General features: G+C 45.7%; 1 protein-coding gene across 10 annotated transcripts in view; it reads right to left on the bottom strand.

Annotated features, from left to right (window-relative positions):
* Nucleotides 1–27,721, bottom strand: part of LOC311426258 (SET-binding protein-like) — a 403,872-nt gene that overhangs the window by 360,824 nt on the left and 15,327 nt on the right. For all 10 annotated transcript variants that reach the window (XR_014686636.1, XR_014686637.1, XR_014686638.1 and 7 more), the window contains one exon: nt 26,955–27,615. Coding sequence is in view for 3 of the 10 variants with exons in the window: in XM_084502481.1 (XP_084358607.1) it covers nt 26,955–27,446 (492 nt within the window). In the remaining 7 variants the exon portion in view is untranslated. The remainder of the gene's footprint in view (nt 1–26,954; nt 27,616–27,721) is intronic.

The raw sequence follows: 27,721 nt of genomic DNA, 5'->3' as shown, positions 1-27,721 counted from the left end.
GAGTGATTAAATCACCCCTTGGAGAAAGATGTCAGGGTGTGAAATGCCAATGGAGTACCTTTGGCCACACCTGGATAGAATTCCTTTCTCCCAAGTGCCACCAAAGCCTCCCGTGTCTGAGAGCAAGCAAGAGAGACTTCAGTGCTGACCTGAAGCAGGAGTTGGTGCAGCTGATCAGTGACGCACCAAACAAAATTTCTCTCTTTGCTTGGACTCTGTTTCCTGCTGCAGAGCAACGTGCTAGCTGTGCCACGCTTTCACAATGACTATGATGACTGTGCCCATATGCAGGCATCATGCAAGTGCTGCTACAGGGTCCCTCACTGCTAGCAGCAAAAAGCAAGTGAGTGCATCTCCATCAGCACCAGCTTTGACTTTATGACTGTATAAGCAACAGCTGAAACTGATGCCACCACCCTTACCACCAGGAGAAACACAACTAAGGGGTACGGTCACCATGAAGTCCCTTTGGTTCCATCTTGAGCTACCCCTGAGGAGAAATGCTGCTCCCAATCCCTTTCACCCTGCGTAATCTCATTTTAGATTGAGAAAGTTATTGAAGAATGTTTCATTTTTCTGACTTCAATATTGTCTACATGGAGTTGATGTACTCAAGGGTTGAATGATTGTCATGTTTTACTGACACAATTAGATCTCATCCACATTGTTGCGGTGGTTTTACTCAGGTGGGCAGCCGAGTTCCACCACAGCCGCTCTCTCACTCCTCTCTCCTCGAAGAGGAAGGGGGAGAAAATACAACACAAAGAGCTCAAAGTTTGAGATCAGAATGGTTTAATTAAAGGGAAAGGGAATGGAGAGAAGAAAAAAAAAAAAAAAAAGGAACAAGGCCGCACAGAAGCACAGAGAGAAAGGAAAAAAAATATATTCTCTACTTCCCATCAACGAGAGATGTTCGGCCACGTCCTGGGAAGCAGGGCCTCAAAACGCGTAATGGTTGTTCAGGAGGACAGCCCCCTCCCCCACGAGAGCCCCCCTTTTTATTGCTGAGTGTGATATCAGGTGTTATGGAATATCCCTTTGGTTGGTTTAGGTCAGCTGCCCTGGCAATGTCCCCTCCCCATCACTTGCCCACCCCGAGCCTGCTGGCTCTTGGGAGCTTGGAAGGAGTCCTGATGCTGTGCCAGCATTGTGCAGCAATAGACACAACACTGGGGTGATATCAGTGCTGTTCCAGCTACGAGTGCAGAGCACAGCACTGATGAGAATAATTAACATATTTAAAAAAAAAGGGGGGGAGGGGGGAAGCCTCCTTCATCTTGTCCCTCCTCCGCATGGCCCACAGCATCCCAAGGCAGGTATCCAATCATCTCCTGAGCCTTTGTTCTGCTTTTCCCACCTTGACCACTCTTCTCCCCATCTTATGTGTCACCGAGATTAATAGCTAACAATCCCGCTGTCAAAAGTGCATGTGATGAAAATAATGCCCAGAGCACAGCCTGTCATCCTCAAAAGTGCCTGCTCAACTTCGACAGCGAAACTGCAGACAGCCCAGAAAGCCCACATCGGCCCTGCTGCCCCCCCAAGCATCCTGCACCGCTCTCCTGGGGTCGTACCCAGCTGCCCACTCTGAGAAACCGATGAACCTTCCGTCACATGGGTGCTTTAATTATTCACATCAGTATTTTGTTTCTCCCTACTGTAAACAGTCTTATCTTTCATATGTAATTAATTGTGTTATCTCTTGGCTCATCAGAAACAAACCCCTCTCTTCTCCTCCCCCAGCCAAGTAACAGTGTACATTATTTAGGTTAAATCATGTTTAAGTAACTACATAAATAGTAGGTCTAGTTTGCCTTTTGTCTAGGCTGCAGCTGTAGCTTGGCTCTGTTCTCAGTGTGCCAGACCAGGCAAGCCCTTATCGCTGGAAGCTCCCCAAAGGGAAGCCCTGCCAGGGGCTGTGAGCACAGCACAGGGGAAGGCAGTGCCATCCACCCACCAAAAGGAAGGCTGGGGCAGTGGGTAACAAGAGTGAGCTACCAAACGTTATAAGGCAGGCATACAAGTCAGTGCCACAGAGCACAATCCTGCAAAATCCAGTGAAATGCACTTCAAATGACATCACACATCTTGGGTCACCTGCTACCATACCATCCATGCAGGCCTCTCCTGGAGCTAGCACTCAGATGCGATGCAACTGGCAGACTTCTGAGTTTTTACTCAATTAAAAACGAAATGAGACTGTCTGAAGTGGGTTCCCTCAGTGCAGTGGTTAACAGAAAATAACTGAGGATGTGGGTATACAGGTTCAAGCAACCTAAAAACCAACATGAATCATCACCTTGAACTCAAAACCTGAACCGAACTGTCTTACAGGGCCAGGGTAATTCAGCTAAGCCTGAGAAGTCCACTTGCTCACATTTCTGCATTTCTTAGGCCAAAACTTAAAATCCTTGTAGAGAATGTGGGAATATAAATGTTGTTTTTGCAGAGTTACATTGTTTAGAGGGAAGGAATGTGGTACTGAGATATGCTTACAGTGATAAGAAGGCTTAGCAGGCGAACTTGTAAAATGCAGACAACCAGACTCCTTAGGACAATTAGGTGAAAATCGCGGTGTTAAGTCAAGTCAGATAAGTGAAAAAACATTACCACTTCAAACAGTAAAAAGAAAATTGAAATTTAACAGGCCGGCAACTGAAGGCCATGCACTGTTTGTGAAGCATCAGATAGATTGTGAACCTGGATTACCCACTCAGTGGGGAAACAGGGGAGGGTCCTGTCATCAAAAAGTATATAAACTGTGTTTTGGAACTAGTAGATGCGCTCTCTCCTGCTTGTGGGGTGCCCGCCATTGCAATCGCGAGTAAATTACTACTTCACTGAGATCCTCGCCTGAGCCTAAGTTATTGGCTACGGAGTGTTTCTCACAATTTGGGGGCTCGTCCGGGATCCAGTCACCTACTGGGGAGCTCCACCGCCGCAACAGCAGGAAGGCATGCCCCGCTGATTTCAGCGGTCCTGTGCATCGACGGTGGCGGTTCTGCGGAAAGCTGACAGAGGGCCCGAGACTGGTTAAAGAGGCAGGATCCGTGAAGTAGTGGGGAAGGGAAGAAGGTAGGCACTCCGGGTTTTTAAGAATCAATCCGGTAACTCTGTACACAGACCAAGGTAAGAAATATTAAGTATTGCCTTGGGGGTCGAGTGAGACTCTGTGTGAAGAGTCTTGGGAAATCTGGTGTATGGTAAGCCCTCGCACAGGGAAGTGCTGGCACTACACGAGGGAAATTTGGTGTACGGTAACCCTTTCACGGGAAAGTGCTGGGTAGTACACCAGGGAATCTGGTAAACTCATAGGTGTGCGGTAACCCTTGCACGGGGAAGTGCTTAGCAGTACACCCCCATTTTCCAGAATCAGAACGTTAGTGTGTGGTACACATCAGAAGGGAAATTTGTGTAGCAACATACTGACGAGGGCTACGAAAAATGGGAAATATGAGTTCCAGGGGACAGGGAGATATCCCTGGGGGAGTGCCTACCAACAGTTCTTCCTGAAGAATGATAAGAAATTGGAAACATAATCCCAAAATTAGAGGGATTGTAAAAGAAAAAATAAATTTTAAAAAAAAGTTAAATATTGTGTATCAGTCTGGACAAAAGAACCAATTAAGGAAACAGCAGTATTTTGGCCAAAATACGGCTCTGATGAAAATTCAGGCTTTAAATTTATGTGTAAACAATAAGATTCCTTTTTCGGAGAAGGAGCCAAGTTATGCTCCCTATAATCCTAATATTGTACCCGTGGCAGCAGCAGTCACTCCAGGAAGGGAGACAGGGACTGTAATTAACACTGTCCCTAAAGAAGGATCGTACTCTAGGCTCTGGCAAGAATTAGAACAAGGTAGAAGATATATTGAGAATTTTGCCTTCCCTGATACTAACAGTACTAACACTAACTGTGTATCCTCTTAGGTGAACTACCCCCTCCTCCTTACCAGCAGAGAGGTTAGGACTTTTAAGAAGGAGAGGAAGTCTTTATTTGAGGACCCCAACTGCCTAGCTGAACAATTAGACCAGTTCCTACGACTTGACATATTATACTCTTGGGGGAGGGAATTGTGTCTATAACTACATTGTTTACAGGGAAAGAAATGGGAATGATCAGGAGGAGAGCTGCTATACAAGAATGGGAAAGAGCTCATCCTCCAGGACCAGGGGTAATACCGGCAGGGCAGAAATATCCCAATAATAATAGTGTGCAACACAGAAATCATATGAGAGACTTGGGGTCAGAATGAGAAAGTACTCGGGGATGAGTCCCGAGGACCCGGTATCCCAAGGGCTCTTGAAAGTTCATTGTGTGATTAAAGCCTGGCAAGATACACAGAAAATGCTCCAGAAGGTGGGGGGATGTAGTGAACAGTCACTGGGGGACCCTCCTGCGGGAGGCCCTGGAGGTGTGTGTCCGGAGGGGAGATGAGAAGGAAAAGCAGAGAGCGAAACTAATGGTATTGACACTGCAGCAGGTAGTGAGGCAGAGGGTTGGAGAAAGAGGAAGAAAATCTTCAGGGGGAGTCAGGGCTAGGATGGAAAGGAGAGGAAGAGAGATGAAGGAATGGCAGGCAAAGAAGGCTGCCTGTGTTGTGGCCTGAATCCTAGCAGGGACAGGCTTTGATAAGATGTTTTAAGCGTGGCCAGGCTGGCCCCTTCGAATAGGAATATCTGGAGTGGAAGAAGGAGGAAAGAAGGAAAATGGGATGAAATATGGTATATTGATTGATATGTTGTTTCAGTATCTTGGAGGGAAAAGGTATGGAATTAAGTTGGACCCTGACTGAGCCTTTGGTGCTGGTATTAGAAAAGTACAGGCTGGAGAAAGATAAAGGAAGTGTTAAAAGGGTTGCTGAAGGTGTTAAAGGTGTGGCATGTAATATTTAACAGAGCTGTTTGAAGTTGAATGAGCAGGGAAAGGGAATGTAGGTGTTACTTATCTAAGTAATTATCTTAGATGTTACTTATCTAAGTAACAGTCTAGAAATTTTGCTGTGTGGTGTTTGATCAGTTTCCCAAGTATGGGGAAGAGGAGAGACGGGGGGGGGGGGGGGGGGGGGGGGGGGGGGGGGGGACGACAGCCTGCTCCACCAGGAGCCACAGGCCGCAGGGAGGCTTCGGCTCCAGCGCCTGGAGCGCCTCCTCCCTCTCCTTCTGCGCTGACTTTGATGTCTGCGGGGAGGTTTCTTGCTCCTTGCTCTCCCAGCTGCTGTTGAGCAGCAGGTTTTTGTTTGTTTCTTTGTTTGTTTGTTTTCGTGGATGTGCTCTCACAGAGGCACTGACTGTGTTGTTCATGACTTGGCTCTGGGCAGCAGTGGGCCCCTTTGGCACCAGATGAAATTGTCCCTTATCTGCCAAGGGGAGGCTTCTGTGTGTTTTTTTGTTTGTTTGTTTGTATTTTTTGTTTGTTTTTTCCACGGGGGCTGCCACTGCAGTTTCCCACAACCACCCCCCACGCACCCCCCAAACCTTGCCATCAAACCCAATACACTGGGGCAGCTAGGTCATTACTGACTTGTAAAGAATCAGGGATTAAATTAACTAATGAAACCCTAAAAAGTGATGGGGGTAGAAGGGGCTGGGATAACAGTGCTGCTTTTGGGGGATACCAAGCTGAGACTAGTGGATAAAATGATCACTGGGCAATTATTGTATGTACCCAAGGCAGGGACTAACTTGTTGGGAAGGGATTTGATGATTAAATTGGGCATTCAAATAGTAAATTGTTAGACTGGAATAACAGTGTTATTAATGGAGTGCTCTCAGGCCCTGAGAGCAAACATATATTCACCTCTGACTGGAAAGACCCTTTAATGGGGGCGGAAGCAACAATATAGGTGGACAATTTTACCTCAGGGGTTTATAGGGCCACCTATCTATTTGGGTAAGTTCTAAAAAAGATTTTGGAGCAATTACAACCTCCCGAGGAGGTATTAATGTTACAAATATGTGGATCATTTTCTATTGTCAGGACAGGAGAAAACAGTTGTAAAGGAAGCTACTAACAAGCTATTCAACTTTCTGGGAAAGCAGGGTTTGGGAGTATTAAAACATAAATTACAATATGGAGAAAGAGAAGTCAGGTATTTAAGGCATCTAATGTCTGAGGGAAAATGAAGAATAAATCCAGAGAGGATTCAGGGAATTGTTGAAAATTAAGAAAGAACTAAAAAGTTTTAAAAGAAAGATTTTTTAAGGAATCAGGAGACATGAAGTCTGAAGGAAAATGGATACTCCCTGATGGGAGAGAAATGCTGAATAAAGTGATAATGAGGCAAATATTAACTGTTTTACATCAGAAGAGTCATTGGGAGGTGCAAGCAATGTGTGATGTTGTGCTAAGAAAGTATGTCTGTGTAGGAATATACACTTTAGCAAAGCACATATGCAGAGGATGTACCATATGTCAAAAGGTAAATAAAAAGGTCTTCTGTAACCCATCTAGAGGGGGACAGGAGCCAGGGATTTGACCTTTCCAAAGTATACAGGTAGATTTTACTGAGTTACTTGTTTGTCCTAATTGACCACATGACTGGATGGGTGTAAAGCTTTACTGCAAGGGTTAAAGCAGGCCTTAGAGATTGAGTGGGATTTTTACACCCCCTGGCACCCCTCCTCTTCTGGGAAGGTGAAGCGAATGAACCAGACATTAAAGAAGCAATTAACTAAATTAGTGTTAGAAACCCAACTTCCTTGGGTAAAATGCTTACTCCTACAGGTTTAAACAGCACCAAGAAAGGATATAGGAATTTCACCATATGAGATGCTGTTCAGATTGCCCTATCTGGGCAGAAGGGATGAGATACCACAATTCAAAACAAGAAAGTTTTCTTAAGAACTGTATTCTGGGGTTGTCCTCTTCTTTGTCATCTCTCAGGACCTGTGGGTTGTCGGCTCAAACCCCACCTTTGGAATTCCCCATTCACCACCATCACCCAGGAAACCGGGTCCTGATTCAGACCTGGAAAGAGTGAACTCTGGCCTGAATGGGAAGGACAACTACTAACCACTGAAACAGCTGTAAGAACTGCGGAAAAAGGTTGGACTCACTATACTCGAGTGAAGGCATCCGTCGACCCTAGTACCTGGGAAGCTGTTCCTACAGAAGACTTGTTGGAAGTTGAAATCGAAGAGAAAAATCTCATAGTGGACTCTGAGCAGGATAAGAGCTTACAATTGTAAACTAACCTTTTATTTTCACAGGTAACTAACAAGTGTGACTTGTGATTGAGAGAAAGGACAGACCTATAGCGAATTGCAGTGCTCCCAAGGGGGGGGTTGTTATAGTAGTAGTGTACATCTTATTCTTTGTATTGATAATTATTTGGAAACCTGTCCTGGTTTCAGTTAGAACAGAATTAATTTTCTTCCTAGTAGCTGGTGGAATGCTGTGTTTTGGCTTAGGATGAGAAGAGTGCTGATAACACCCCGATGTTTTAATTGTTGCAGAGCAGTGCTTACACCAAGCCAAGGACACCTCAGACTTTTGCTCTGTCCTGCCAACAGGCAGGCTGGGGGTGCAGTAAGAGCTGGGAGGGGACAGACCCAGGACAGGTGACCCGAACTAGCCAAAGGGGTATTCCATACCATCTGACGTCATGCTAAACAATATATAGGGGTGGCTAGCCGGGGGGAGGGGGCCGGACTGCTCGGGGTTAAGCTGGGCATCGGTCAGCGGGTGGTGAGCAATTGCATTGTGCATCACTTGTTTGTACATATTATTAGTAGTAGTACTATTATCATCATTGTATTATTATTATTATTATTATTATTTTCCTGTCTTATTAAACTGTCTTTATCTCAACTCACGGGCTTCACTTTCCATTTCTCTCCCCCGTCCCAGAGAGGGAGGGGGGAGGGTGAGCGAACGGCTGTGTGGTGTTTAGCTGCCAGCCGGGTTAAACCACGACAAAACCTAAGGTTTAAAAATAATGACAGGGAAAAATCGATTATTAATTTTGTTTTTAGTGATTCTAGGCCTCAGAGAAGGCTTTGGTCAATTAGCAACTTGGAAAAGGCATGACCAGATAATAGTAAGACGGGATACCCCGTCAAAATATGGGTGACTGTGACAGAGGGTTATGTACCACCATCCGTCACGTTTGATGCTTGTGAGGTGTTAGCTTGTGGAGATTTAAATGCCCAGGGACAACTGAGCAGAGAGAACAAATAACTGGGAGAGACCCAACAGCCAGATTGAGAATAGCTGTATGGAAACAATCCTCTATTGCCATCAGAGAAAGGGAGAAACTCAAGGAGAAAACAGGAGAGAAAACAGGAGGCCCTCTGAAATGTGGCAGTTCAAACATTTGAGATTCAAACAGGGTATGGGGATGTGAATGCCTGGATAGAATGGGTCAAATATACCGTCCAGAGTCTCAACCATAGCTACTGCTATGCTTGTGCCTCGGGATGACCAATTGCCCAGATAGTGCCCTTCCCATGGGGGTGGACCAAGGATTCCCAGGGGATGCAATGTATGATTACATTGTACCAAAAAAAAGACTGCCTGGGGAAATGAGGCCTGTAAGTCTCTCTTTGCTGTTCCTTGTGTGATAGCAATATCGCGGTTCCCCCTGCATTCTCTACAGCTATAGGTAACCATACAGCTTGCCTCTCACGGCAGGGTGTGAGTGCTACCCAGCATCTGGGAGAATTTGTCTTGTAATCCAAGGACTTGATGGGAAACTGCTCAAGACTTGAGATCCCCAGGGCAGATCTCTGGTGGTACGGTGGAGGGAAGATCTTATGGTCCACCCTACCATATAACTGGGGAGGCACTTGTGCGCTTGTTCAATTAGCTATACCCTTCACCCTGGCATTTGAAAGAGAAACATCACAAATACTCAGAAGAAGTTAAAGAAGCTTAGGAGTATCATTTGATGATAGAGTATACGTAGATTCTATTGGGGTGCCTAGAGGAGTTTCCGATGAACAGAAAGACAGAAATCAAATTGTTGCAGGGTTTGAGTCACTGTTCTGGTGGGTAACGATCAATAAGAATGTGGATTGGATTAATTATATTTATTCTAATCAGCAGAGAGTCATAAATTATACAAGGGATGCAATGAGAGAAATCGCTGAACAACTAGATGCCACCAGCAAAATGGCTTGGGAAAACAGAACATCATTAGATATGATGCTCGTGGAGGAAGGGGGGGGGGTGTGTGTGTGATACTGAGCAACCATTGTTGCACTCTTATACCCAACAATACTGTCCCAGATGGCTCAGTACCTAGAGCACTGCAAGGGCTTACCACCCTTGCCAGTGAATTGGCAGAAAAAGTAGGCATATTTACATCCTTGATCGTAGTTGTAGGAGTTTTGACAGCCATTGGTTGCTGCATTATTCCCTGTGTAAGAGGACCAGTACAGTGGTTAACTGAAACCCCACTATTGAAACAAATGACCATGGAGCCACCACCTTACTCAGATAAGGTGAGAATGAGGAGATAGAAAGCAAAGAAAGCGAAGAAGAAGAAGAAATCTACCAAATTACACCTTAGAGAAAGGTTTTGTTTTGCAAAAATCAACAGTTTATAAAGAAGAAAAGGGGGGAATTGTGGGAATAGAAATGTTGTTTTTGCAGAGTTACATTGTTTAGAGGGAAGGAATGTGGTACTGAGATATGCTTACAGTGATAAGAAGGCTTAGCAGGCGAACTTGTAAAATGCAGACAACCAGACTCCTTAGGACAATTAGGTGAAAATCGCGGTGTTAAGTCAAGTCAGATAAGTGAAGAAACATTACCACTTCAAACAGTAAAAGTGTCAAAAGAAAATTGAAATTTAACAGGCCGGCAACTGAAGGCCATGCACTGTTTGTGAAGCATCAGATAGATTGTGAACCTGGATTACCCACTCAGTGGGGAAACAGGGGAGGGTCCTGTCATCAAAAAGTATATAAACTGTGTTTTGGAACTAGTAGGTGAGCTCTCCTGCTTGTGGGGCGCCCTCCATTGCAATCGCGAGTGAATTACTACTTCACTGAGATCCTCGCCTGAGCCTAAATTATTGGCTATGGAGTGTTTCTCACACCCATAATGCGCAACTGCTTACCAGCGAGGGGCAGTTGTGTGCACGGGTCCACTTCTCTCAGCTTGAGCTTCTTCCCAGCTCCATTGCGCCTATTTCCAGTGACTTTCTGCTTTGAGCGGTTTGCTGAGTTTGGCCGAACCTATCTTCATAAGGCAATCAACGTCCCTGTTCCCGTCCTGGTCTCCGTTCTGCTAGCCTGTTCCTTTACATTCCTTCTTTCTGCTTCTTTATTGATGACATAAGTTCATTACATCGTGTTGCCTTTTTTTTTTTTTTTTTCTTCTCATCTCGAGGACAGGCTTCCCTCTTATACCCTTCTCCCCACAGCAGTTCTTTTCAAAACAACTTTTAATTGGTCAAACAACTTTGCATATAACAGCAACAGCAAACACCCAGCCTTAATGGCTGGAGAACAAGAAACCAGAGACTGCATGGAGTCTCCTGAATCACCCTTCTTTGTTCCCTCTAAACTCTTTTATATTCCTGATGGCCTCATCCTTAAGAGTCTGATGTTATCATCAACCATGGGGCTTTCCGAACCCCATGGCCACACTCCCACATCTTCCCGTTCTTTATTTATCAACCATTTATTTATCAGTGGTTGATATAATAATATCAAGCATCTTCTTGACACTAATTATTACTCCATATATCACAGATAGGAAGATATTTTTAAGAAAAAGCAGTCAAAATAATTTTTTCCACCTTTTTTCCCCTTTCAACCTCAGAACACCCTTTATGTTCATTTACGTTCACCCTTCAGAGCTGTGGCATCACACCTACTGATAAACTTCCTTTCTGAGCTTCTCAGGCCTCTGATTTATCCATCGTACCCTTCCTGGTGCTGCCTGCATGGCTGTTTCCATCTGGCAGAGCCCAAATCCTTTCTCCTTACCTCACTGTTTAAATTCCTCTCCCACTGGGCTGCCAGCTTTTCCTTGGGAACAAAGCACAGCCCCAGTGAGCAAACATTTCTATCTATCTGTGTCAGCAGCCACAAGAAAAACTGCTTCCCTTACTTGCAACCCTCCCCCCATTATTTTATCCCAGATCACACAACACACTCAACATCCTTTCCAACTCCTTCCTCATGCTCAAAAACTAGCGGTGCTTTGGCCAGTCTTTGGGTTTATTTGCTTATGGAGCTTTATGCTACCCATGCTTTTTATTGGAGTTTTTTAGTTGTGGGAATAGACACGTTGTTTTTGCAGTTACATTGTTTAGAGGGAAGGAATGTGGTATAGAGATATGCTTGAAGTGATAAGAAAGCTTGACAGACTACCTTGTAAAATGTAGACAGCCAGAATCCTTAGAGCAATTAGGCGGAAATCGCCGTGTATGAAACATTACCACCTCAAAGAGCATAAAAATCAAAAGAAATTTGACTTATAACAGGCCAGCATCTGAAAGCCATGTATTGTCTTTGAAGCACCGGATAGATTGTGAACCTGGATTACACAGTCAATGGGAAAACAGGGGAGGGTCCTGGTCCTCGAGGAAAAAAAAAAAAAAAAAAAAGTATATAAACTGTGTTATGGAACTAGTAGGAGTGCTCTTCTGCTTGTGGGGCGCCCGCCATTGTAATCGTGAATAAATTACTACTTCACTGAGATCCTCGCCTGAGCCTAAGTTATTGGCTTCAGAGCGTTTCTCACATAGTGAGCATGTTATCTGAATTTTCATATCATACATAAAAGTCACCTTTATACCCCCCCGGTCAATCTCAGGTTCTCTCAGTCTGTCCTTATGTTATAAATGAAGTCTCAACTCTGAATTTAGTAACATAAAAGAATATTTATAAAAGGCAAGTAAACAGCGCTGGGCGCGCGGGGAGTCTATGCTCTACCAACACACACACACACACACACACACACACACACACACACACACACGTCGAACTTTCCAAATATATATAGGACATTGCTGTTACATATTTACAAGAAACCCGAGTACGCCTATACATATGGATATCCTATCCCCGCTTCATATTATAATTCTCTTTGTGGTGGTCGTTGTGGGTGAAGGGCTCACGGTTTCCCCATCACCATTAGCAACCTTTTGCTCCAGACTGCAGGAGCGGCTTCGACTGTCTCCCTCTTCTTCTGCACATGCTCTGCCCACCACAAGGTTCCCGAAAGCAACAAAACGTGACTGCTTTTCCCGCGTTTCATTAACCCTTGAAATCACACTAATAATATTATTATCATATAACATTAAACAATAAATGTTAACAGTTCTAACCAGCAACCCCCCCAGCAACTTCCGTGCCTTAACAGAGGGGAAAACAAGCAACCCCAGACGGCAGGGCGTCGCCTCAATCACCCTTCTTTGTTTCCTCTAAACTCTTTACATTCCTGATGACCTCATCGAGTCTGATGTTATCACCAACCATGAGGCTTTCCGACCCCCATCGCTACATTCCCAAATCTCCCCCTTCTTTATTAATATCAACCATTTTTCTGACACGAATTACCACTCCATATATAACACTTATAACACCTCTTAGCTGCACAACATTGAAAGTCAGGTAGTGCATTTGTACCGTTAGCAATTACATGGTCCCAGGTACCTGCAATTTACTAAGAGACTGGGCTTAAAATACAGCGATTACCCAAACGAAGTGCAAGGACCATAGGCATGCAGCAAAGCTGCAGGAAAGCAGAAGCACAGGGGACAGGAAGGGGACCATAAAGCACTTGTGCTTCTTCTAACTAAGGATTAACATGGGTTTTAAACAAGGGGACTCCCTTCCCAGCTGACAGCAGCAGCTGCAGCTTTTGACTTGCTTGCAGAGTGGCAGGGAATCAAATCAAAAGAAGAAAGAGAATAACCCTTACTTGGGGAGTAGGAAACACAATATGAGCTATTATAAAAACCCCTGCAAACAGCGACTTGGTTTTAGGTCAGGCTCTCCTTCCCCCTTCTGTCCTGTTACCCTCCCCTCCTCTTGGAACAAAGGGAAATTGGTATTTTTCAAAATTCTTCTGAAAGCCAACCCAGCAGATGGTTCTTTTCATGCCAGGAAGGGAACAAGAAGAAAAACCTGCCAGGATACACATCACTGCGATGTGACAAAGAGAGGCATGGTGGATGGCCTCCAACCCAGGGATTTCACAGAGGCCTAATAAACCATGTGGCCAAGATGGACTGAGTCAACTTGTATCTCCAGCACACAGCTGCCATACCCCACAGGCTCATGCAGAGTTTTATTAGCTGAAGTCAGGTTAGGTAGACAGAAAAATAACAGGGTGATTTTAGATTTCCATCCCACCTTTTCAGCACTTCATGATGGTCCCACACACCATTGTTTTAGTAGGTGGAAGTGAAGTTCAGCAGCCAAATTCACAATAAAATAGTAAAAGACTTATTTAGACAGTAATTAGCATCTGTGCTACTTCCTCATTTTGCTGCAAAGAGATTCACAACTCAGAACCTGTGCAAAATCTTATGTACACATCAGCAATAGAAACACCTACAGATGCAAAAAAAAAAACAAAACCAAGGGTAAGTCACTCTCTTGTACTCGGGCTGAGGACTTGTCTGTCCATCACAAGCTAACCTCCCATTTCTTTGAAACCTTCTCTACCTTCTAGGTGACATCAACAGCCAAATTCCCATTATTTTCAATGGTGACCCAATCAGAACCAAGGGCTCCTCACCCAAGCACCCAAGCCTTGCATTGCCTCCAAGGATGAAGCACGACTTTGTCACATGCCATATCTGCCAACCAAAGCATGGGGAGCAGCAAAGGACACACTGCCCTCCCATGGAGCTGCCCCACACCTCCCAAATTCCCATTAAGCATGTTGGCAATTGCTGTCTCAGAGTGGCTAATAGCAGCTCCTGCCCATGCCCCGAGTCAGTGACCTAAGGACAGATCAATCCCTCCCATCACACTCTTCTTGTGACTCTTTTGCCATAGTCACAGAAGGAAACAGGCTCGGCTCCCCCCCCTTCAAATCAGGAATGTAGTTACAAATAATGCAGTGGAATTAAGACAAGAGAGAAAATACTGGAAGGAATTCATCCTAATGATTGCATGAATTATTGAAGGAAAATATTCCAGGAAAAGCGAGAGGCTGTCTTCAGAAAGAGCTGAGCACTGGGGAAAGCAGTATCAGCAAACAGGCAAGATGTTAATTATCCCCATCTAACCTGCACATACATAGGCTATAAGTAGCAAAGCACATCATCAATTCAGTAGCATCAGTTCCCTTGGAAGATGAGGCAAAACAAGTGCCTTCAAACTCCCTGCTAATACACCCTACACAGGATACCGATTTAGGTATTTTCCCTACAGATGAAGAGATTTTGGTAGGAGGCAGAAATGACAGCTGATCAAGCCTCTGATAGTGTTGCTGCTGCCCAGTGGGAAAATATCTGCTTCAGGTCTATTTTTATTAGCCTTAAGAGTGAGTTTTTAGTAAGTTACCCACCCGGAAATACAGCAAGTGAAGCTACCTGAGACAGGACAATATTTTAGCGTATACTGGGACGCAAGGAAGACTAACAACAAGTAAGTTTAGAAATTAGTGTTGACTCTGCATCAAAAGTACGAGGAAACCATTTCTCACATACCCTCCTTGGAAGTGTTTGCCAAGCATATTACAGAAGCACCTCTGCACGGAAGCACGTGGTTGGGAACAAGCAGCATTGCCCCCGCAGTAAAGCAAGAGCATGATCGTCAGTGACACATCTAAACATCCACTGCTTGGCCCTCCTCATCAGACAGAGCCAAGCAACCATCAAGGAGAGCTGGCTGTGGCCTCTGGCGTGGCTGCTTGTGCCACCACATTCCTCTCCCAGGAGCATTGGGCAAGGGAAAATTACCCGCACACCCCCTTGGAGCTGATTCTCATCTTTTAGCATGTGGATTAAGAGCAGCTCACACAAAGCTATAAGGCTGTGAAGCACTGAAAATCCTCAGTGAACCACCCAGGTTTATAGTGATGGAGTTATTGTAACACCGATGTCAATAAAAGATACCATCTCTCTCTAAAAACAGATGAGACAAAGCCATGAGAAACTGATGAGAAGATAAATAAGGAATATTTACTGGAGGACTCTTACCACATTTTAGGGTTGAGAGACCAGAAATAACCATTAAGAGCATCTAGATTGACCAACTGCAGGCATGCCTCAAAATTTCAATCCCCCCATTTCCACACCAAGCCCTAACTCTTCTTTGTGATAAATTTATCATTAAGCTACCAAAGATGCAGCGAGTTAATTTTGAAACAAATTCCCCATGTCAGTGACAAGATGATGACTGGCTCCCAGAAGCCAGCACTATAAGATCAGACCACCATCTGGGAGACTCAGTTGTGTTATGGTTAAGCAACCACAGTACAATGAAGAATGGCTAAACGTTACCCCAGCCTGTAACAGATTCCTTGACTGAGTCATTAATTTAATTAGTCTCTTTCGCACACTGTACTAAGAAACAAGATGTTTTTATTTCTTCTGCTTTAATTTTCACAGAGTTTGTGGGCTTCTTGCAGGAGGACAGTCTCTTCTGCTGCCTTCATACAGGGCCCACCATAGTAGACTTTGACTTGCAAGAGGAACACGATGCATCATCTTGAAATAAGCCTGGCAGAGACACACTTAGCTCTGCAAATGCAGCTGCAATTGACTGTTCATCTTGAATGACCACATCCTCATCTTCAGCAACTCTGGCTTCCACAAAGCCACAGTCCAGGCCACATCTTAAATAGGCAACCTCATTTCTGTAGTAAGACACCCACCCCGGCCCTTCTGCAAACCCATAGCTCTGGGGGGTGGTTTTGGGTGATACTACCCCAAAACATCCAAACTTTTCCCAGGTTGAGCAGCCTACTCAAAAGCAACATTCTGCTACTGGTGTGCACACCAGAGCTTGAGAATCCCTCTCCTGATAGCAACCGCCTGCAGCCCATCACAATATACAAATAATCACAATATACAAATAACACTCTGTGTCCTGAGATGAAGGAGCCAAGTGCCAATGGTCTAACTCACATTAGAGGTCATGGTAAGAAATGGAAAACACTGCTCTTATGAAAATACAGCTAACTGGATTTGTCCTCCAGGGTCACATATCAAATGGAATCATTTTAAAGTCTCAAGAGTTGGAAAAGTCTGAGTTAAAAAAAAAAATGCATGTTTGTTGCAGGAAGCACGGCCGAAAGCACAACAGACACCAGCAGAGTCAGATCATGCTCCTCCATTTTATTGCCCGAATAGCCTAACTTTTATAGTGAACTTAACAGGGGCGGACAGTGTTTCACACAAGATTATTGGTCAAAAGCACTCAGACAAACAACTACAAGAAAACAACCCCCTTGTGATTAGCAGTCAAGAAAACAACCCCCTTGTGATTAGCAGTCACGTAGATCTTGTCCTTGAAGCCAGCTGCTGGTAACAATATTTTTCTGAATTCCTCAATTGGGCGATGTGGGAACACTGTCATGGGAACTTCTCATAGTTGCCCTGGTAGCTCGGTTTGCTCAGCTACAGCAGGCCATGGGATTTGCTAAGGCCTACTCCTGGTTGCTTAAAGCAAGCTCAGATCGAGCAATTGTTCCACGGACGCATGTCCACGCCCTTTGTGCCAATTCCCAACACGTTTACTCTGGATATTTTTAGACTGGTTTCCTAAGAAAACAAGTCCAATGTGATCATACTGTTTTTGCATATGCAAACAGACACAGACTCCTTGGGCTGACTACATGACCCTCTGTGGTGGTTTTACTGTGCTGGGCAGCTAAACCCCACAACTGCTCTCTCACTCCCCCTCTTTTTAGATGAGGAGGGGGAGAAGTAAAGCAAAGAACAACTCACGGGTTGAGATAAGGATAATTTAATTAAAGGAAATAATAATAATAATAAAAGAAAGATTATTATAAACTAAACAATTTAACTAAAGGGAAATAAAAAGGGAGGGGGAAAGGGAAAATAAAAAGAAGGGAGGAAAACAAACAAATAAAATAAATGAAGGCTATGTGGAAGCGCAGAGGAAAGAAATTACTCTCTACTTCCCAAAAATGAGCGATGATTGACCACGTCCTTGAAGCAGGGCCTCAACGCACATAGCCAGTGTTCGGGAGTAGGACCGACGTTTTCACAATGAGAGCCCACCCCTCCCCTTTTCTTCCTGTTTCCACCTTTTATTGCTGAGTGTGTGTCGTGGTTCCGCTCGAGTGGGCAGCCGAGCTCCACCACAGCCACTCCCTCACTCCCCCTCCTCAAAGAGGAATGGGGAGAAAATATGTGAAAAAGGCTCAAGGGTTGAGATAAGGACGAGAAAATCACGCAATAATTATTGTAACGGGCAAAACAGACTCGGCATAAGGAGATAGTAAGATTTATTGCTTATTACTAACAAGCGAGAGAAGTGAGAAAACAAAGAAAAAAAGCAAACCAAAAGCACCTTCCCCCCCATCCACCCTCTTCCACCTCCTCCCCCCGAGCGGCGCAGGGGAACGGGGGAATGGGGGTTATGGTCAGTCTACAGCACTTCTTCTCTGCTGCTCCTTCTCAGTCACTCTCGTCCCCTGTGCTGTGGGGTCCCACCCACGGGATGCAGTCCTTGATGAACTGATCCGGCGTGGGCTTCCCACAGGCAGCAGCTCTTCCAGAACTGCTCCAGATATGGGTCCGTACCACGGGGTCCATCCCTCAGGAGAAAACTGCTCCAACCTGGGTCCCCTACGGGCAGCAGCTCCTGCCAGATCACCTGCTCCTGCGTGGGCTCCTCTCCACGGGCTACAGGTCTGGCCCGGAATCTGCTCCGGCAGGGGTCTTCCACAGGCGGTAGCCTCGGTCGGTGCAGGTCCACCTGCTCCACCGTGGTCTCCTCCACAGGCTGCAGCATGGAACCCTGCTCCACCATGGTACTCCATGGGCTGCAGGGGGACATCCTGCTTCACCATGGTCCTCACCACAGGCCGCAGGGGACTTTTGCTCCAGTGCCTGGAGCACCTCTCCCCCTCCTTCTACACTGACCTTGGCACCTGCAGGCTGTTTCTCACTCCCGGCTGCTATCTGGCGCAGCGTTTTTTCCCTGTCTTAAATATGCTCTCACAGAGGCGCAAGCAACATCGCTTATTGGCTCAGATCTGGAAAACAATGGGGCCCTTCCCAAACATGGGGCAGCTTCTAGATCTTTCTCACAGAAACCACCCCTATGGTCCCCTGCTACCAAAACCTTGCCACGTAAACCCACTACAGTGTGACATCACACGGTATGGAATATCCCTTTGGTTGGTTTAGGTCAGCTGCCCTGGTGATGTTTCTCTCCTCACTTTTTGCCCACCCCCTAGGAGGGTTAGAGAGAGGCCCGATGCTGTGCCACTGCTGCTCAGCAGTAGACACAACACTGGTGTGATAACACTGCTGTTCCAGCTACAAGTGCAGAGTACAGCACTGTATGGGCTGCTGCCGGGAAAGTTAACATTCCAGCCAGACCCAGTACACCCTCTCCTCAATGTTTTTAGGGTATTTTGACCAATTTTGGTCAAGTTCAACAAAAATCTTTAAGATATAATATTCCAAGAAGTTTTGTTCAAATTATCCAGACAGAAGTACCTCTGAGGGGCTCCCAAAAATGGAATAGCCAATAAGTTCACCATAGAAGCCACAGAAAAGGAACATGGTTAGAAACCAACTTTCACATACTTCAATGCTCACAGGAAAGGGGGGGGGGGGGAAGAGCATCAAATGAAGCCCCTCTTCTTCATTCAAATGAACTCAAGATGAGTCCATCATGCAGTCCCACTGACCATGCAGGGGGACATGGGCAGTGAGAAGCCCAGCTGGGAACGAAGTATGTGAAGGATTAGACCTGACCTGAGGGTGAATAGCTGGGCACGCATGCGTGTGAAAAAGAGAGTAAAGATGAAAAAAGCTGAAGGTCAATCAGAAGGTATTTGTGGTCAGGCATGCCTGGAAGGAGAGGAGGGGGAGCACTTAATGCAAAAGGAGATACTGGAAGAACATGAATGAATGCATTAAGGCCTGACACTCCTGTGCATCCCCAAACCTCTGCAAATGAGGACACAAGAAGCACAGAGATTCACTGCTCTGGATGCATATGCCAGTATGTCACATCTCCAGCACATCTCTTTTAGCCTGTAGGCCCTGGTGCTTTCAAAACACAACCAGCTTGCACTGACTTGGCCAGGCATTTACAAGGCTGCTGGGAGCAGCACCCATCCAGTCCTGCAGTTCAGCATGGAGGGAGCATGGGACCTCCAGCTGCCCTTCTTTGGTTCTTGTTCCTTCCCCATTAAAGCCCTGCAGCATCTCCTCAGTCCCCAAACTAGCAGAGGGGATATTTTTGTCATGGTTTGAAGAAAGAGGCACAGCACGAGGGAACAAGGAAATGTCACAGAGGGCCAGCAAAACTCTCCTGTGGGAGGGACTGCTACAAAACAAAACTGGTCCTTGACAGAGACAGCCTCCACAAGCCATGGTCATGTGGCAGCTATTCAAATACAGCAACTCCTTCTCATTTGGCACTCTGTGTTAAGCGGTAAAAGTCGCTCAGATTTCCCCAACCCATCCCTTTGCTGCCAGATGCATGCTTCTTAAATACTTGGCTACATGCAAAAAAGTCACAATTCTTTGGGAGCAGACAGACAATGAAGGATAGGGATTGGCTGGCTCAGGCAGAACACCAAGTTGGAAGAAAAGTTCTGCTCTATTACTGTCACAAGATATGAATAACATGATGTGAGGCAGACACTGCTTCAACAGGCTTTGGAAAAGGACTGGTGAGAGCTGGGATCCAGCACTCCCCACACTTCACAGTGAGGGCTGAACTATCTTCATGTGGGACTAGCCTCCCCTATTTGACTACATGAAGGCCCAAGAAGACTCAGTTCCTAGTCCAGGCATCTCAGGAATCTTCAAGGACCAAGATGAACCTGAGTGGTTCTCAGCTCACAGTGAAATAAGCCTCCTAAGCTCTGAAGTTTCTGCAAAGAAATTCATTCCTACTTTCTTTTGGGGAAGGAGCCCGGGGTGGTTGTGGTGGGAGGGCACCAAATCACAGCTGTTTCATTTGTGCCTTCAACAGCATGGTAGAAAGAAGCTGGTCAAAAAAAAAACTGGGATCAAAGAGCTGAGTTTGTCTAACTCTGCACCCCAATGCTTGTATAGAAAAATTAAAACCACCAGGTGCCTCATGCCTGTTAGAGCAGCTCTGAAGTGGTCTCTCCCCTGCTCAAAAGGCAGTTTTCCCTAAACACAACTCACAGAAGACTTCCCCACTGTACTGACATTTCTGGGTCTCTTCTACTAGCCCATGACCAGGGCAGAGGCTGAGATCCACACCCCTACTCCTTACCTCCCACTGCTGCTGTGCACCTCAGGGACCTGCCACCAGCATCATTTAGAGCAGCCTCAAGGTTTCCCTACACAAGGGTGGGAACCAACCCAGCACAGGAATACAAAGGGGCTACAGGGGCTTCATCCCTTGGAAAACAAAGAAGAAAAGCCATAAAATCAAATCCTAGCACTTCAAGCAGATGCACAAGCATCTCCATGCTAAGCCCTTTGCAGTGCAGGGAGCAAGTACTTACACCAACTCCCCAAGCCACGTTCAGTTTGCAATAGGAAGAGCTGACTCACACAGGGATGCCCTTAGCAAAGGGAAAATAACCATGCACTTTGAGCAACTGGATGATCATGTACCCAAGTCACCGGGGAGAGGAGTACAGCGCGGGGGTCATCCGGCAAGAGATGCGGATGCACACAAGAACCTGTAAGGAAAGTGCAACGTGCAGTCAGCAATGCAAAGAAGGGGAAGGAAGCAGGGGTGGAAGTGGTCATGATCTTGTGGAAGAAGGAAAGGTACAAAGGGAGAAAAAAGCACCACATAGAGTCCTCAAGGAGGGGGAACTGGAGAAGAAAGTTGCCCGTGTGAGGCTAAGCAGAGGAAAGGAAGAGGATGAATGGAATTTCAAGGGAAAAGGTGCTAGAACTGCTTCCCATGGAGAAAATGCATATACCTGCAGGCACGCAACTAGGGGGATTGCCAGAAAAACCAAGGACAGAGCTTCTTCTAACTGCCCACAAGGAAGCTTTACTTCCAACTTACTTACTGCCACTTGTTTCTCAGCAATGAAATGCGTTCACCCATCCCAAGCTCTCAAAAAATAAAAAGTTCAATAACAAATGAGTTAACATCCCCTGAAGCAGGACATTGCACGTATGATGGAAACTCCAAAGAGTTTCTTTATTAGGTTATGTTTAAAGAAAGGAGTGGGGTATGAGGGTGGGAAATGAAGTGTTTGCAGACGCAGAAAACTAGACAGGGCAAATGGGGGGTGGGGGGGGGGGGAGGATAAAAACAAAACCTGGGAACCACTACTCATCTGGGGCTTGTTAAACACTACATGACAAGCAGGGAATGCTGATGGATTGCTTCTTTGCATTCGGTGCCACGGTTTCAGTGCCATTCCAAACTGACAGCATATTTGCCCTTAACCAAAGGAAGAGGCACTTCTAGGGATGTCAAGGGCTCTGGGCTTGATCAACCCTGCTGCAGGCAGGAAGAAAGCAGCAGCAAGAGCAGTGCCTGCAGGGCTCACAGCAGGCAGGCAGGTTACCCTTTGGGCTCTTGGCTTCCTCCTCACCAGAAGGGAAAAGCCTTTTGCCAGTCTAGAAGCAGCCATGGTTCAGCCCACTCCATCCCCAGGTGCAGAACAGTTAAAATCAGAGCAAACACTTGCAAACACCTCCACACTTTGCAATTGCTGCACAAACAGTGGCACGGACAGCCCAAGCTGCAATTCACCCACCAAGCAGCCCTGGAAGAGGGGCAGGAAGCTACCTTAGCTCTTAACCTCAAGAGGGGGAAGCTGATGTGAAACTTAGCAAAGCCACAATGGAAAAAACAAGAGTTCCTGGGTTGCAGCCAAGCATTGAGAACAGCAGAGGCTTTCAGCACTGGAGCTCTCCCATCCTGCTCAGGGCCAGGGCAACTACACCCAGCCCCATCCTCTCCTCAAGCACCTCCCCTCCCGTACACCATCACATAACATCCCCAGGGCAATTGCTCACACAGAAAAGCAACATAAGTGTTATATATGGAGTAGTAATTCGTGTCAAGAAAATGGTTGATATTAATAAAGAAGGGGGAGATTTGGGAATGTGGCCATGGGGGTTGGAAAGCCCCATGGTTGAGATAACATTTGACTCTTAACGACCAGGCCATCAGGAATATAAAAGAGTTTAGAGGGAACAAAGAAGGGTGATTCAGGAGACTCCATGCAGTCTCCGGTTTCTTGTTCTCCAGCCCTTAAGGCATAGATGTTTCTGGGTGTTTGCTGTTGTTGTTACATTCAAAGTTGTCTGACAATGAAAAGTTGTTTTGAAAAGAACTGCTGTGGAGAGAAGGGTATAAGAGGGGAGCCTGCCCTCAAGATAAAGAAAAAGGCAACACGATGAAGTTACATCAATAAAGAAGCAGGAAAAAGAAGTGAAGAGGAACAGGCTGGCAGAATGGAGAACAGGACGGGAACAGGCATTCTGATTGCCTCATGAAGATGGGTTCGGCCAAACTCAGCAAACTGCTCAGAGAAACTCGTACAGAAAGTCGCTGGAAACAGGCGCACTGGAGCTGCAGAGAAGCTCGAGCGGACCCGTGCACACAACTGCCTTTCGCTGGTAAGCAGTTGCGCATTATGGGGAATCATACCTCCTTAGAAACAAAGACTGTCCTGGTAACCTTACAGCTTATTCTCCTTATTAACAATTGGACAGTTTATGAGCCTCAAATATGGGACCAAATTGAGGTCAAGGTGTGGGACTCTGCAACTAAAAACGACAAGGTTGCAGTGGGATTGCTCGGCACCTGGCGAGCAGTCTCTGAGGCCTTAAAGAGCCATGTGGGAGCCACAATCACAAATGTGTGGCTTGCCAGATAGTGAGGGAGCTGCGGGCTCCTTTACTGATCCGACTGCTACGCCATAGCCATCGGCCTCTCTGCTGCTACAGCCATCAAATGCTTTTGCTGTTACGCCCCCTGTTGACCTGGACGTGCCTTTTGACCCAGGCCTATTGGCCTTGAAAAGGAGATGGATATGCTTTTCTTCAATCTAGGAAGGACGGGATACATAAGACCTGAAGACCGAGTTGCTTGACAACTTAAAGCGAGACATATTGTTCAAAAGGAATGGAAAATGGAGACTTGTTAGTAATCAAGAAAAGGAATGGAAAATGGAGACTGTTAAGTCATGGAACTTAAAGGATTGTTTGTTACCTTTCCTGATTTTATGTATGTATAGGCATACTTGTGTTTAGTATGTAAAGCAATGTTCTGTATATTTAGAATGTTTGATGTTCCTTTGTGCACGTTGGTGGAGCATAGACTCCCCGCACACCCAGCACTGTTTATTTGCCTTTTATACCTTTTAGAAATATTTGTTTTATAAATATTACAAAATTCAGATTGAGTTGAGACCTCATTTATAACAATAAGTATATTAAAAGATGTAAACATACATTAAATAGCATAGCAGCTGGAATCAAAGGAGGGGAAGAAAAATCAGGCCCTACCACATGAGCAGCACACCTCTGCAGAGCCCCCTTCTAGTCACCACCACACCCCATACCACAGTTTTGGAAATCAGGCTCTGGACCCTATTGCCTAATTAGCAGAACAGCGCAAAGCTTTGGAACAGGCTTATCTTCTTCCTCCTTAAGTGGCCACTGAATAAGTACTATATCCCCGATTCACAGCCCCTTTTTATATTGCTGACATTACCAGTCCTTTGCATACCCACACACTGTTACTTAAATTGCTTCCATGTTTTCATTACTTTCCCTCTGTGTTGTGTGTATTTCAAGAATGCTGAAGCAGTGTTTCAAAGCACTGGGGACTACTGGAGATGTGGCTGAAATTATGCAATCTTAAATGATTTTTCAAGTCCTAGTAAAGTTTGCTCCTCCTTACAGAGGAGGATAGTTTCACTGTAGGACAAGCCATACCCAAGACACAAGCATGGTCGTTGGAGAGCTGAGTGTAATCCAAGCTGCATCCCATCCATAAGCAAGGAGGTAAACTCAAATAATGACACTGTGCCCATGTACAAGGGAAATATATACATAGGGCCAAACTCTCATGACAAAAATCCAGAGGACAGTGAAACAATGGCAGCTGCATATCTGCCCCACCAGTTTAAGTGTATTTGTCCCCTGCTGCTGCAAAGTAGGGTTTTTTTTTTTTTTTTTTTTGACTTTTTTTTTCCCCCCTGGAGTTTGTGTTGATTAAAGCAACAGGCAAACAGCCTAACTCTGTAGCAGCACGTGACTGCAAGATCAAAACTACCAGAATCATTTAAACGTGGCAATTACACTGTAACCACTACTGCAGCTTTCAGCATTTCTGCAAGTATCTGCAGAAGCTACCTGTATGCTCCTCTCTCAGGAAAGCCCACAGATGGGCATTTCGAGTTGCAACTTCCTCTGAACTCTATCTTCACAAAAAAATCTCTGTAACTGCCACGAGACACACAGCAGCCATTAGAGCAGTCACGCTGCCAGTGCTTAAGCCCTTCTCCAACCAATTTCCAGCTTGCCTTCCACCACCCCCTTGATGCGAGATGCTGATCCTATAACCCAAGCGCTAAGAGCCAACTGCATTGCAAAATCCTGTCTGACTACAGGGGTGCAGGATGCTCACCACCCCAGGGATGCTGGGTACAGGTCTCTAGGCATCAAACTCCTCAAGATCACAGCTCTGTGGTCCTCCAAATCCCTGCTGGGGACTCCTCTCTGCCACGCTGCCTCCAGCCTGCCCAGCTCCAGCTCAGCAGCTGCTGTGCAGCAGCCGTTGGGTGTTATGCTAATCAATTCACTGGTGCAGTGGGCCTCTCCCCATCTGCTCAGAGAATCCACCTGCTGTGTTTTCTCTATTTTTATTTTTGAAATGGTCAGATTAGGCCAGTGCTACCCCAAGCGCTCCCAGCCTGAGAGCATAGCACGAGCCAGCTTGGACCTCACAACACAAGCACAGGCTGGATGCAACCACACATATGGACTGTGATCTGCCTCTTTCCAACTCCTCATCTTTCAGCAATTAAAGTCTCACCCTAGACATCACCACACTACCCCCCCCCCCCCCCGTTTCATTACAGCTAGCTTTATTTATTTAACCTTTTTGAATAGCCACATCAAAGAATGAACATGCCTTCCCCAGCCATCTAACTGAGGAATAAACAGAAATGAAAGGTCTGATTTCTAAGCACCCATATTCTTCACAGTCCATGCACCCATGTGCGGTATGCAGTGGTTAGCAAGTCTTTTTTCTCCCTGCTTGGCCATAGAGGGATTGCTTGCAACACCTTTGCTGTCTCTGAGCTGAGTCTCACACAACCACTGTTTCTCTTGAGACTGCTGCAAGTACTCAGGGAATATAAGGAAATAGAAATAAGACACTGCTCAGTGCTAAGAATGCAGCCCATCCTTCTCAATAGGTGGGAAAAATCTATTCCCAGTGTATTACTGGACCAAAACTCCACTGTGCTATTTTTGGTGTGCAAGGAGTATGCCATTTACCAGGGTTCTAAGAAAAATTCCCCTTGATTTCTCCCCCACACAAGTTCAGCTTCCAATGCAAGTACCCTCAGTAACATTAACCTCCCTGGGCTCTGCCTCACATCAGTGGGAAATGTTGCTGCTTCAGAAACCGATTTAGAGTTGTCAACAGACTTTTGGTAAAGGTCAACCTGTGAAGGACACTGCCTCCTGAGAGGGCCACTGGCAAGTAGCCTCCTCCAGGTTTAAAGTAGCCCTTTGAGCATCCATCATGGGTATGAGGTACAGGAGAAGCAGGGACCTTCTGTACACAGCAAGGGATCAAAGTTACATTGAACAGTCATCCCCTGAGCTCTAGATTGGTGCAAGCCTATATCACAGATCCATTTCTCCAGGTTTTAGAGATATTTGAGTTATTTGAGTCTTTCATCAGACATAGACTTTGTGATGAGTTCAGACAGGAGTCCACACGTTGCTTAAGAGGTGGAAGTGAAGTATTTGTATTGTGATAAATCCTCAACCTGACCAAGGCTCCTTTGTCTGATTCCTAGGACAAAAAGAACTCCTACACCCAAAATAACATGAGTAGTCACAAGGTTTCATCCCCCCACCCACCCTCAGTGCTGCCTCAGAATTCAATTTCTTTTAAAAATATAAGTATAGGGCACATTACTGAAAATTAAACCAACAAGAAAACAGAAAGGGTTCTCCTGAAATCAGCTCATATAAATAAAATCTTTTCTTTATACCCTGTTCCTCTTCTTGACTGAATCATACACACACACCAAAAAGAAGAAAAATATAATTTTGACCCTAGCTTAAGCTACCAAAGAATTCTCTCCAGAAGGATATTTCAAGAAAACGATAAGCATCTGGAAGAATAAGACTTATAATAGAAGTATTTTCTGAAGCATATCCATAGTGTTGCTAGCACAATGCCATAATCAATAATAATGGAGCCATTTGCTTGGTATACAGGAATGAATTCAATTGTTCTCTATGCACATACCTGTATTTTAAAAATGTAATTGAAAGCTTTAACTGCCAAAAGGCTCAAGCATTAGTGCTCAGACACAAAGCAGTTTAGAAGTGGGCTCCTTCATTTATCATTCATGTAAAGATGAATCTTAAATCTCAATTACGCACAAAAAGAGAAGAGGCTCAGCTGAACTTCTGATCCCTTTCGAACTGGTGCACCTGAAGGACAGCTCAAGATCACCTTTGAAGCTCTCACAGCACCACAGGACAATACCAGCATGGTTTTGTCTCCTCTGTAGCCAAACAGGGTCTCATAAACTGCCTGAAGGTTGTGTCTCAGACACAAAGCACCCTCTCCCTCTGCCACTTGGTTCAAGGGGAAATACGGGAAAGCATAGTACTTACCTTCTTTTTGGAGCATGCTCTGTCCTCCTCCTTAGCTGCTTTGCTATTTTTCCCAGCTCTGGAAAGCTTCTGCTCCCCAGATTGCTTGATGGTGATTTTGATCTCAGGAGGGCAAATATAGTTCTCCAAGTTCTTTGGAGGCTTTTTAGCTCTCTTGGTGGTTTGGATCTTTAGTTTTAAACTCCCCTCTGTGAAGGTAGCTTCCTTGATAGAAAACTCTTGCTCTTCCAGCCCATCTCCTGGCACCCATTTCTCACTGTCTGCATTAGAAGTGGAATCCACATCTCTCCCATAACCCAGCTCATCCTCTTCTTCGGGCTCCATCCGCTTTCTGCTCACCAGGATCCCTTTCCCTGAGCCCGCCATGGGCAGCATCATCTCTCCTGTGCAGCCAGAGGCAGGTGGAGGCTTTGCAGAGGCGACAGTGGCCAGCAAAAAATCCACCTCACCTCCCCTTTGCCGGGAGCTGCCCAAAGTCTCCCTGGGCTCCATAGCAGTACCGCAACACACTGGAGTTTTATCAGAGGGAAGGAGAGCACAGGAAGGGAAGGGGAGAGAAAGGGCAGGTAGGATCCCAGGGAACGAATTGCAGCTGTCCGCCAAGTTCAATGTCCCAGTCACCTAGAGGCTGCAAGGAGCTCAGAAGAAATCAGATCTGCCACTGTCAAAAGAAAGGAGAAGAAAAAAGGAAGTTAACACATGCATATATATTGAATGCAGGTGTGGAAATGACTGAAACACAGAATGGCTGGGCTTCCCATGCAACT

The sequence above is a fragment of the Aythya ferina genome (genome assembly GCF_964211825.1).
Source record: "Aythya ferina genome assembly, chromosome: W".
NCBI classification, from domain to species: domain Eukaryota; kingdom Metazoa; phylum Chordata; class Aves; order Anseriformes; family Anatidae; genus Aythya; species Aythya ferina.
The sequence above is the reverse complement of the archived record's forward strand: the minus strand, read 5'-3'. Positions and strand labels throughout refer to the sequence as shown.